The 13,340-nt window shown below is 36.9% G+C and overlaps 1 protein-coding gene across 2 annotated transcripts; it reads right to left on the reverse strand.

The window, feature by feature from the left end:
* Positions 1-1,945: 1,945 nt before the first annotated feature.
* Positions 1,946-12,803, reverse strand: LOC131706722 (galactose-specific lectin nattectin-like). Of its 2 annotated transcripts, XM_059008358.1 has the most exons (6): positions 12,633-12,803; positions 11,141-11,215; positions 7,203-7,327; positions 3,750-3,890; positions 3,523-3,637; positions 3,186-3,303 (listed from the first exon to the last, which is right to left on the reverse strand). In XM_059008358.1, the coding sequence occupies exons 2-6, from the start codon at positions 11,196-11,198 to the stop codon at positions 3,299-3,301; spliced, it is 444 nt and encodes a 147-aa protein (XP_058864341.1). In that variant the 5' UTR covers positions 11,199-11,215; positions 12,633-12,803; the 3' UTR covers positions 3,186-3,298. The 2 variants fall into 2 exon arrangements, with proteins under 2 accessions (XP_058864340.1, XP_058864341.1); XM_059008357.1 differs by lacking the exon at positions 3,523-3,637 and having other exon boundaries at positions 1,946-3,303.
* Between the last annotated feature and the right edge of the window lie 537 nt (positions 12,804-13,340).

Raw genomic sequence — 13,340 nt, forward strand, 5'->3', positions numbered from 1 at the left:
GTTCTTTCTTTTAAGAAATTCTGGTTGAAAAATTCAGGCACACAATGATTTGAGATGCTTTAAAAAGCTTTATTGCATAATAGGCTTTGCAAGTCCAAACTGCGATACAGTGTAGAACCTCACACACACACACACACACACACACACACACACACACACACATATACACGAGTACTTGACATGGTTGGCTACAGTGCACAGGTCTGAAACGTGCCGCTTCGAAAGAAAGCAAAGGAAACCCCCGCAAATGACAATTTATTGGATACAAAAAGAACATTAAAAAACAAAGTGTTTCAACTTCGCATTGCCTTCATCCAAGCTGAAATGTGATGGGGGGGTTTTAACCAATAAAGTATTTTTTAATATACTGGATTGCTTTTTTTAAAATGTTGTTATAGCTTTTCTGAACCAACCAGAATTACAGAATGCTAAGACAAAAAACATTATAAATCCTCTGAAAATTTAGATGCTGCATTACGTATATATACCTGGGTTCTGCCGAGTCAACACCCTGGGGAAAACAAATTGCTCAGCAGAGATTATAAAAAACAGTGCATGGGGTAGTGTGAGATAAATGAGAATTGAATGTCCCCACGGCCTTCGCCCTCTGGGTTAATGTAACATCCCGCCCCTCAGGTGGGCATTCTCATATCACACACTACCACGTGCATTATTCTCTATATATCATATTTGTAAAAGAAAAAAAATATATAATAAATAAAATCGAGTAAATGAAGACAGATTGCATTAATGAAATATAATATAAAACAGGGTTTAACGGTTGAATGAAATATGAATCTAAATCCAGTCGTATCCGATTTGTTCAGTTCAGTTCCGTTCCATTGTAAGGCCATGCAGCCATTTAAGGCTGATAACTTGGACTGCAGTCACCCTGTCGTTGTTAATAGCCTAGTGATCTATGAAACAGATTTTACAATGCAGGGCAAAACCTTTAAGTCAAGCAGATGAATATTTCAGCTACTGGTGGTTTCGAGTGTCTTGAAGCTATGAATTAAACATTGTAATCTAGGGCTGGTTTCACACATTTTGATTAGCATCAGGGCTGGTTTCACACATTCTGATTAGCATCAGGACTGGTTTCACACATTCTGATTAGCATTAGGGCTGGTTTCACATATTGTGATTGCATTATGGCTGGTTTCACACATTCTGATTAGCATTACCGATGGTTTCACAGAGCCATACCTAATAAATGTGCACACTACTGTATCATGTAAAGAAAGTATCGTGACTCATCGATAACGTGGTGTATTCTTACTCCTCCTATTCTACCACTGCAGGACTATTTATTTATTTATTTCCAACAAGCAGAAAGCGGTAAAAGCGCTGTTATCATCCTCCGTCACCCCTCTTGTCTTCAGCCTCGATGGTGAAATTTGCAGACGAAACCCTGCGGAGTAGAGCAGCTCAGGTCGTTCCACTGCAAGGGATCTGCAGGGGAAGAAGTCAAAGCACAGCTAGCTCTGGGACAAGTTACTGAAGAAATCTTTTCACAACTCATTTGAAATACTGGTTAAATCAAACTGCCCAATACCTATAGAACATGATTAAGGCTGTATTTGTTTCACCGTTGTCACGGATATCATGATTTTCCATGTAATATGTTGTTCCCTGTGAAAATTCCCATTTCCAAAAGAATAGTGTACATATAATAAAATGATATCACTTAAAAATAAATACAGGAAACGCTTGCCTTATACACTACCTGTTAGACTGCTTCTAGGAACCTGGCAGCCGGTTTAGTTTGCTTCCTTCCAGTAAATGATTGAACACACGCTGCACAGAGCTGCACAATTTCTTTAAAACGTCTTCAATGAAAAAGACACCAGCTGCATCAAAAATCTGAAATATTTCTGCTAAAGATTTGCTCTGTCCAGTCCAAGGGGACATTTCACATGTCTATCGTTATTTTTACATGCATTTATGTTTTTTATTTTGTTTGATAATTCACTGATGGTGAAAACAGAATGCCTTTAAAAGGTGGATATAAAATCTGAAATATTTTACAATTTTGCATTTATTGTTTTCAGGTAAGCCTTTAAGTATTTAGGAACATTTGTTGTATAATAACACTAAAGAGAAAATGATCAAAAAGTTATTTTTCTGCTTTAATAAATATTATGTTTAATTGTGAAATATCTTGAATGACCTATTTTTAGACCATGAAATAAGCGATTTTTTTACATCCCTAAATATGGTATATTATAATATTCTATATGGTGCTGTGCAGGGATGGAAATAAGACTTCTATTGCATCACACCCATATAGAAAGAAAGTATATTTTAAATATATTTAAGGAATTTTATTATTCATATTTTCATACTACAAAAAGCGGCCCATTTTGGTGTATGAAATATATGGATCATATAATTCCTTATATATATTTTCTATGGCCAGTTTCACATGAGCTTGATTAGCCACAGTGTGTATAGGTCACAAGCTCAGGTGTGTCTTATTAAACTCTTAGTGAAACCAGGAATGGATCAAACCGCTATGCAATGGGAGTATTATTTCCATCTCTGCTCCAGTCCACAAGAGGTCAGTGTGGCTAACTTCGAATAAAATATTGTAAGCATCATAGACCCACTAAAATTATTTATATGGCCTCTGAAGGCTTTTAGAAAAACGAATCTACATTCAATACTGGAACATTTGAAGACACTGAGAAACACTTCTAGTCGTTTCTCATTGAAATTACACTGAAAACAATGAGAAAGACTTCTAGTCAAAACATTTGCCATTGAAATTACATTGAAGATACTGAGAAAGACTTCTAGTAGAAATGTTTGTCACTGAATTTATACTAAATACAATGAGAAAGACTTCTAGTGGAAACATTTGTCATTGAATTTACACTGCAGAAGAAGAGAAAGACTTCTGGTGGAAACGTTTGCTATTGAATTTACACTGAAGACACTGAGAAAGACTTCAGTGGAAACATCTGCCACTGAATTTACACTGGAGATGCTGAGAAAGACTTCTGGTGGAAACGTTTGTCATTAACTTTATTAAGCTTCTTTTAGTAATTCGAAATTCAGCACTATTGCGTATTCAGTAGTTGTGGATGCCCTCTAGAAGCCAACAGGACTTTAGAATCTTGAAAGTCACTTTAAACTGCGACATAAAAGGACAGACACCAGGGGGCGCCTGGCTTCAGAAAGACACTCACTGTATTCGGTGAAATGAACACAATCCTCGTTGCTTTGCCAGTTGTCAGGCTGGTTTGATGCCCAGTAATTATAATTCCATTTTGTCCCATCAGACCATATGAAGAGGTTAGTCTGAGAAAAGAAGAGAAAAGACAAATCAAATGTGGCTAACTGTTTTTTTTTTTTTTTTAAGGAACGACAGCCTGCACTCAGAATGGAAGCGCTCCCGGGACATACAGTAATCCTTTTGTAGCAGATGTTCCTTATTAATTTTTTTTTTTCAATGCAGCACAGTAGCAATTTTGTGGTATATATTAAAAAAACAAAAACATATTGACTATTTTGACTTACTGTTATGGTGTGTAAAAGGGTGACAATCCTCGCTGCTGTGCCAGTTGTCAGGCTGGTGTGCTGCCCAGTAATTATAATCCCATTTTGTCCCATAAGACCATATGAAGAGGTTAGTCTGAGAAAAGAAAAGACAAATCAGATCAACATTCAAAGAATAACCAGGGATGGAAATAAAATCCCATTCACGCTGCTGGGCCGCCCCATATTTAGGTTTCTGTGACCTTTACCTTGGGAAACCTGAGCCCCCCGATCCAGCCTCTTGGGTTCGAGGGGCTCCCTTGCCGCACAAGATTAAAGACCAAGTTGTTCTCCCTTGAACTGTGGATTGAAGCCAGGTGTCCTCCACACCCTCGATTTCTGCAAAACTCCTACAGATAGAAGAAAAAACAGAGGAACTGAGCTTCCCAAAACATTTTGGCAAATTCATATTACATGAAACTAATTCAGAAATAAAAACACAGCTATGTCTGAAAGTGTCTGTAATGCAAAAATTTAGTATGACCACTCTTAGCATCAATAACAGCTTTTTCATCTTTTTGGTGTTGTATCTATGCACTTTCTCAAAATCTCTGGTGTAAAGAAGATTCAAGCCATGTTAAACCACTTTCTGCTTTAATTAGGCATCTTAAACAACCTCTAAAAAGTCTCCTGCATTTTACCACTTGTGGCTCTGTGTTCCTTTTCTCTTCCCATTTGAAATGAATTGCATGTATGGCTTATTAAAGTCATCAATATAATCACACAGTCAATAATTTGTCTATTTTGACAATTTACCAGGGCTTTGGTTTGATTTCTGCACAATGAATCAAAACTACATAAGCAATGGGGTGTTCTAATAAATGTGCACACTACTCTATACATATATTATTATTATTATTATTATTATTATTGTTATTATTATTATTATTAGCTGATTAGCAGACAATTTTATCCAAAGCGACTTACAGGGACTAGGGGGGAAACTATGCATCACAACTGCTGCTGCAGAGCCGCTTACAATAGGACCTTGGTTTTACGTGTCAAAGTGATTTGCTCAGGGTCACACCGTGAGTCAGTGGCGGAGGTGGGATTACAAGCCCACATATATTATATTTTCAGAAACATAATATAAATAGAATAATGGCTGGCTCAGTATATATATATATATATATATATATATATATATATATATATATATATATATATATATATATATATATATATACCTCCTAAAGTCCAACTTCCACTGACTCAAAGTGGCAGGAGGGTGACAACGGGTTCTCAAGATGAAGTACAGCGGGGTCCCCTGACTCTGGCAGGTTCAACCATGCTGTGAAAGCTTGAGTAACATACTCAGCCAAAGTGGAAGGGGCACTCACCAACCTGCCTGGCCAGTGTGGTGAGTTATGGCCAACCACCCCATGATGAAAGCACAGACAAAAACATGGCCCTCATTCCCAGGAGGCTGGATTGCCACCGACCAAAGCAGTGGCCAGTTAGGCATGAAGGCAGATGGTGCTAAGAACCACAATTTTAGGCTGCCACAGAACACTGACCCTGGCCACGTACAACTGCAGCTCTCTTCAGGTGAAGCAAGACTTCAAGAGTTGAAAGAACTTAGAAGAATCAAGTGGGACATAGTAGGACTAAACAAAGTATGGTGAAAAGACTAAGGACTAGTAGAACTCAAGTGGACATCTTCTCTTCTAACAAGGCACTACAGATAGACGAACAGGAGGCGTTGGATTCATTGTCCATAAGAGAATCAAGAATAACGTAGTAGAGATTGACAGCTCATCAGAGAGGTCCACAAGACTGATAGTCAAAGTTTCAAGGAAGTATGAACTTCAGGTCATCCAAGTATATGCACCAACAACAAGCTATTCGGATGAAGTTGAAGATTTTTATGAAGTACAAAAACTACACAAAAATGGGAAGAGCCATATAAGTTCATCATCGGTGACTTCAACGCCAAAATAGAGGACGAGAATTCGGTCAGCAAAGTTGGACATGGCGACAGGAACGAGAGGGGCGACAGACTAATCGAATTTGCAGAGAACAAACCCACAAGATATATACAACATGACAGGACAGACACTGCAAAAAACAATAATAAAAAAGCCGCCCGCATTATCATTAAGGTGAACTACACCACTGCTAACCATAAAACCATGCATCAGCCACTTACTTTCTGCCGTCTCGGAATCCACAGTGACAGCTGACCTGCTCCCTTGCAATAGTTATAGTGATGTCACTTAAGAATAAACAAGCTCACTAACATTTACATGTGAAATCCAGGTTTCCATGCGAAACTGGGCATGGATTTTCCCGTGTTTGTCGTCATTTACACGTGTAAATGAGATTCAACCTGTCCCTCTCTTTGGCTGTTTTTTCCATCCACAAACCTGATTTACACGAGTAATTCTCCCAAACGTGCACGCGCATCACCATTTCACGTGTAAATTGTCCAGCATGGAAACCCCATGAAGCTTGAAGAAGTCAATAACTACGCATACTTAAGACAGTTAGTTTTGGCAACTGAGAACCAAATGTGCGAAATCAACAGAAGAGCAAAAATGGGCTGGAGTGCCTTTGGAAGATTAAGCATGTTTCTGAAAGGGAAACTACCCTTATGCCTCACAAGGAAAGTCTTCATCCAATGCGTGCTGCCAGTGCTAACTTACAGATGTGAAACCTTGACCCTCAATGTAAAAATGACTCAAAAATGATAAACGACTCAATGGAGTATGGAAAGATGCATGCTGGGAATAACAAGAAGAGACAGGAAAAGGAAGGAATGGATAAGAGCACAAACAAAAGTATGCAATGTTATTATAAGAGCAAAAAAACTGAAACGGCAGTGGACCGGCCATGTAGCAAGAAGAACAGACCATTGCTGGATCCCAAGAGATATAAAGAGACCAAGAAGAAGGCCTCCAGGAAGATGGCAAGATGAAATTAAGAAACTCGCTGGAGCAACATGGATGAGGGATGCAGAAGACAAGCTTTTGTAGAAGAATCTTGGGGATGCCTTCATCCAGCAGTGGATTTATCAAGCAATAGCTTTCTTGAGAATTCCAGCCATTTACCACATTACTTGTTATATGTTGACAGTCACCGGTAAAACTTAAGATTTACTCGATTTGAACTTTTACCTTAACATACACACACACACACACACACATATACATCTCTCTCTCTTTCTCTCTCTCTCTCGCTCTATATATATATATATATATATATATATATATATAAAATAGAGAGAGATATGGAAGGGTGGAGGCAAAGGTTGTTCAGCTCACATAGGATTGTCCAGACAAGCTGAAAGCAGCTCAAAGCTGGGTAAAGGCAGATTTCAAATAAGAACTTGATATTGGAGAAGCAACAGAACCCAGAACCATTGAGAATGACTGGAGCAGAACACTATTAAATACTAAGGAGAAGTGTAACTTTAAAAATAAATAAAAACAATAAAATGACATTTAAAGCTAATTAAGCACAGCAGTGCTTCTCAACGTTTGCATTTTCATGAAATCACTGGCTACTCTACATCGCTATTATTAATAATAATAATAATAATAATAATAATGCTGGTAAATAAATTGTGTTGAAACAAATTTGCAGACACTTAAGCTGTACTGTAGTATTTGCTGACTGCAGGGACAGACAGACAGACAGACACACAGAATCAAGATTCTTACATTGACACAATAAAAAGACAGAGGCCCTCGGAAGTACTGGTAACATGAGTGTCCGATTTTGGTGCAGTTGCTCAATCCTTTGCTGTCACACGTCTCAAATTTCTCTTTTGGGAGAGGTCCACAGACTAAAAGAGAAAAACATTGTTTGTGTTATCTTAAAAGTCTACCTCCTTATTTCAGGGCTCTGGCAGAAAGGATTGGGTTATAAGGCTGTAGTTTTACGCCCTCAGGATTCTGTTAATTTGGCTGGTCTGAGGGTCAAAACACATCATCAGCATCATCTGGTATGTGGCTGGGGGTGTGGGTGCAGTTGCCCCCCCAGATTTGTCGTAGGTCTATATTATTCTCCATTATTTTTCCGCTTATTGACCCCCCCCCCCCCAAGACATGTTATTAGCATAAAATGAGACATAGTGGAAACTCATTTTCGAGTTTGTTATAAACCAGCGCCGTGCTTTTAAAAATACCTGCATTACACATAGTGTATAATTTATTTGAAGAAAAAGAACAGTGTTGACAAAGCCCTGCGTTCTCTCATTCATGATGCTATTTGGGGCAGTGGTGCTGTTTGACACAACTATGCTATTTGACACAACTTTGCCCCCCCCGCCCCGCCCCCCCCCCCCCCCGCCCCCCGGATCTTCTGAAATAACGCCTCTGAAACACATCCGAGAGAATTTTATCTTTTGCTCATCAACTGCCGAAGACAGTTGAATTGTTTCCACCACAGTATGAAGATGGAATGATTTCATCTTTCTTTCTCTGGTTATAAAGATCGTGTTTGGGGAATTGCTTAGAATCTGCTGCCAATGCTTCTCCTCCTTCAATCCACATTAACAAATAGATATATATCCTACTTTTCCTGTTCTTTGATCTCTGTAAGCTAAGGTTTACAAAAGGGTAAAGGGCAAGACGTGGGTTGGATAAATGCAAGCGGGCCTCTTGAATAAAGTATACTGGGTTTATTGCTGGAAACGGCTTTCAAGCAATGACATGCCAAACTCACTAATAACTGGGTTAAAACAGCTCCAGTCAAAACGTCAGCAAAATACTAGTGTAATTCTCTTCATAGGTAATACTAGCAGTTTTCAATACGTTAAGAAATTACTTAATGGTACAAGTTCAATGGCACGTTTGTTTTTATAAAAGTAATCATTCTCAATGAATAATAGAGTTATTTATCCAACAAGGATAAATAAATCTGTATCACACCTGTACACTGCTGAGTTGTGTTTTATCGTGTTGCCTCTACTTGAGAATTTTACAATTTTTGTTAATGTCTATTTAAACACAACTGTGGTTTCACTATTAAAAGATGTACATTAAAAGCAGTGATTAAAGTGAGGCGGTGTGAACCGGTAAGAAAAGAAAAACTGACAGTATAGCATACCAGCAAAAGAAATGAAAAAAACTAGTGGGAAAAAAATATATAAATGTTATACTGCAGCAAAACACCCTGCCCAGACCTTTACTTTCAAACAAACAAACATTGACTTTAGTGTCTCTCGTAGCACATGCTTCACCTCCGGTCATGCCCTTGTTCTCCAGAAGCACTTACCCTGTAGGGCACTCAGTGCTGCCAGACCTACGATAATTATTGTATTTATATGATATGTACGAGACATCATTGTAAAAGTGGCCAAAATGTACTATAATTCAGGAAGGTCCACAGAGTACTCGCATTTGAAGAAAAAAAAAAATCTGATATTTTTTTCATCTTCTGTCATTGGGAGTAGGGATGGGATGGTATAACATTTCCACGGTATGGCAACCTTAAAAATAAATCCCACGGTAACCCTAATATCACGGTATAAATCATGCAAGTTATAAAATGAAGCAAATACAACACAGCTGCATCAAACATGGATTTTATTTATGGTTTGCACAGTTTGCAAGTTGTGCTTTTGCAAGTGCCACCCCAAGCACCTATCCGCAGACACCCATGTTATATTATTATATTATTATTATTTGTTTATTTAGCAGACGCCTTTATCCAAGGCGACTTACAGAGACTAGGGTGTGTGAACTATGCATCATCTGCAGAGTCACTTACAACTACGTCTCACCCGAAAGACGGAGCACAAGGAGGTTAAGTGACTTGCTCAGGGTCACTTAATGAGTCAGTGGCTGAGGTGGGATTTGAACTGGGGACCTCCTGGTTATAAACCTGTTTCTTTAACCACTGGACCACACAGCCTCCTTGTACATACATTATCTCAAGGTTAGTAGCTATTTACAGCAATATGATCCTATTAAGGACGAAAAAAAAAAAGTTTATATTTGCGTGCTCTTAAATTTTGGGATGTATGATCATTTTTCATGAAATAGAATAATTTTGAGGCTCCAATACGATATTTTCATTTTTCAGATCTGGCAACACTGTCTGAGGTCATCGTACCCGTGAATTTTAGACATTACTTATGTGTGTTGGAAATCGTACCAGTCAAATCCTACTAATACGTTTCGTGTTGAATTTCATCTGTTTGATTTTTGTGCAATAGTTTTATGGCGTCAAAATGAAAAGAGAAATCTAGGCCAACCAAAGCAATCTGCTGAGCTATAGTATCATTGAGTGATGATTCCGACAGTTTGTACCACACAAAAACACCAGACCTGATTGGTGCTTGTAATGCTTCAATTTGCATATTCCCAATTAACATTACAAGAGCCAATCAAATTGCGTTGTTTTTAGATTTAGCTGGCCAGTTAAATACTTAGCTAAATGTTAAATCTTGTTAAGAGATTTAATATTTAGTTAAATATTTAGCTAAATGTTAAATCTTGTTAATTGATTTAAGATGAAGTTAAATATTTAGCTAAATGTTAAATCTTGTTAATTGATTTAAGATGAAGTTAAATATTTAGCTAAATGTTAAATCTAGTTAAGGGATTTAATATTTAGTTAAATATTTAGCCGAATGTTAAATCTTGTTAAGAGATTTAATATTTAGTTAAATATTTAGCTAAATGTTAAATCTTGTAATTTGATTTATACATTATATCTGAATGTACACATTTAAAAAAATATTTATTTATTTTCACAACTTTTATAAATCTGGGGAAAAAATACAAGATTTAAGATTTAAAAATACATATATACATATTTTAACATGTCTTATATTATATATAATATATATACTCTCTTGTCCCTTTATTTTTGATGGTTGCATAAAATTCTCTGAGATATTCATTTAAACTCTTCGTGTTTTCCTCAAAGTTTGCGGTTGTATTATTTTCCTTTAACCAGTCTCGAAAAACAGTGATTACCCAAGCTTTGTTTTCTGGTATTTTTTTCAGTTCTTTCTATTTCAGTTCAATTAAGTCGGTGTTGGGTAATGCTCCCATGTCTAGCACTGCTTGTACTTGTGCTGATGGTAGGTTTTTCGTTTGTCCGACAGAACTTCTCTCTGTATTAAATATAGCGACTACATCATCTCAGAGGTGCTTGTATTTTCGGGGATGTTTTGATTTAGCCATTCCTCAACTGACATTTTATTAAAAAGGTTGACATTTACTTTAAACAACATTTTGTTAATAGCTGATGGAGTGATCTTGTTTGGTTTGTTTTTGTGATGAGGTTACAAAGATTCTAAAGGCATATATCAGGGATTATATCCCTCTAGCTCAACTGTATTTAGAATGCGTGGAATCTTTCCATTGAAGTATATATATATATAAAAAGGTCTGTTTTCTGTAGCCTAATGACAGTAGTAGGAAAATAATTAAATGTTATGAGCTGCAATAAATCCACCCGATGTTATTAATTATGAATGTGTTATTTTATACAGTTATAATAATAATAATAATAATAATAATAATAATAACAAAATAAAATGTAACTTTATAATTAACTGATCCAGAGTTGGTACGGCAGTAATGAATTAAAGAAAACAAATAAGTGTCCTGTTTTTTTTCACTCTGAAAGTCTGGTAACTTACCAAAAGCCAAGGTGAGTGTCAAACTGCAAAGCAGAGAAAGAAGAAAAGCAGCCTTCATTTTGCTTCTTCACAGGACTGGGGAGAAAAGTGGAAATTAAATCAAAGGTTATTGATGTTTGGTTTCAGTACTTCCAGATCATATTTTGCAAACCTAAATATTATGGTTATGTTGAGCAGAGTTCAACTTTCACCCCACCGTCACGCTGCACCAAATAAAAAAAAGGATCTCTATTGGTGTTTTCATTGGAGTGTCATCCCTGAGGTTTCTACTGTCACTATTTCCCTACGGTTAATATTTTGTAAATTTCTTGGGGGGGGTGGTTGTGCCAATTTTTATATGATTTCAGAGAAGCTTTGTACTTGTATGAGGTTCTAAATAATTCTAATAAATTTGCACTCTACTGTATATTTTCAATCAGAATTATAATGGGCCATCTGCAAAGGGTTAAAGATATTGTAGCTGACATAATAATGCTATAAATCTTGCCTGTCCTGCACCTCTCACTACACAGGTCTCACATGTGCAGCTTTGAAAGAACCACATAGCACACATGAATTTTCATTTAAAAAATGAACTCTGGTACTAAACTAGGTTAAGAAACTTAGTTTTGTTGCATCTTAACGAAAAACAACTAGACTAAAATGAATGTGTTACGAAGGCATGTTGAAGGAACTGAATCGATTCCGACTGGAGCCATAGTGGAGTTCAAGTGCATTTAAATGCAAATGCAAATACCTGCAAATCTTACCAACGCAAATGCAAATACAAATAGATGCATGCACTTCAGTTGCATCTAAATACAAATGCACAACTGAGACTTTGCAAATGCCTTTGACAGATTATACAAATGCATTTGTCAAAATATATACTGGAAATCCTCAACAATAATTGCAAAATAAATGTAATCAAAACATGGACGCTTTTCTCTATCAATTCAAACGACTCCCTGTTATAACAAACTCTTTTAAGACTCACCTTCAACACCTGGGTGAGCTCCACCCTGCTTACAATTGCTTGGCGACATGCACTAATTAATTGATGCTGTTAACTCAAGGGAACTGTCAACAGTTCCTAAACTCAGGGTCGCAAATCCTGTAAATATCGACTGTGATCAGGATCAAGTAAATTGTAATTGTTTTACTTTTTATGCTTTTAATTGTATTAATGTTTTTTTTTGCATTATTATTGTATTATCTATTTTTGTCCTGTTTTGAATATCTCTTTTGCTATTGATTTTTTAACATTATTTCTTGCCTCGTTCTCTTGCCAGGACCCCCTTGAAATTTGAGATGTATATCTCCAGGGAGCTGGGTAAATAAAGAAATTTGAAGATTTGAATTTTGAAATTTGAACGGGACGCTCGTAAAGGTGCTTCGGTATTAATCTGCTGTTCTTTTTCTGATTCCCCATTGAAGACCAATCTCTTATAAAATACTGGCGGTAAAACCATAGGAGATACCAACGTTTCAATATCAGTACAGTATTTCTTACCTGGGGTGGGCCGTCCGACGTTCTTTCAGTGTGATTCTCGACAGCAGATCATGGCTGCCTCCAAGCCAGCCTTTTTATACCCTAATCAATGAGGAACTTTCAAACTGCCTATTCATGAAAAAAACTCCACCCACCATCTCAAGACTTTTTGAACACTTCCAAATAAGGTAAACCACTGAAAATCCAACAGCTGACATGTTTGTTGGCTCGACTTTGTTTTCTTGTAGTTTGTACCAGAATACAAAACCTTTCCTGTTGGTAGTCATGCTAGCTACACAACTGGGGCACTTTGCATTTTTTGTATTCATGATACTACTAGTTCCTAAAGGAATTAACCAAGGGTTCAAAGTTTGCCACGTCTGTCTGGTTTAACTCATTAAGTGCCATTGTCCTCATTTGAGGACAGGCTATTTTGTAATTTTTTGGAGCAATTTTTTAAGTGACATCTACCTGTTATTTTAATTTTCTCTTTAACTATATCATTATGATAACTTACATTTTGTTAGGCGCAAAAGTCTAAATGTAACTGTTAATTCTGCAAATACAGTAGAACCTCATAGTTCTGAACACCTTGAGGATGGAGGTTGTTCGTACATCTGAAAAGTCAATGACTCTGAAAATGAGTTTCCAGTGGTTAATAAATGTGTACAGCCTCAATCTGGAGAATAATACAAGGATACAGCACAGTAATGCAATACTCATTGTTAT

The sequence above is a fragment of the Acipenser ruthenus genome, chromosome 36 (assembly GCF_902713425.1).
Source record: "Acipenser ruthenus chromosome 36, fAciRut3.2 maternal haplotype, whole genome shotgun sequence".
NCBI lineage: Eukaryota > Metazoa > Chordata > Actinopteri > Acipenseriformes > Acipenseridae > Acipenser > Acipenser ruthenus.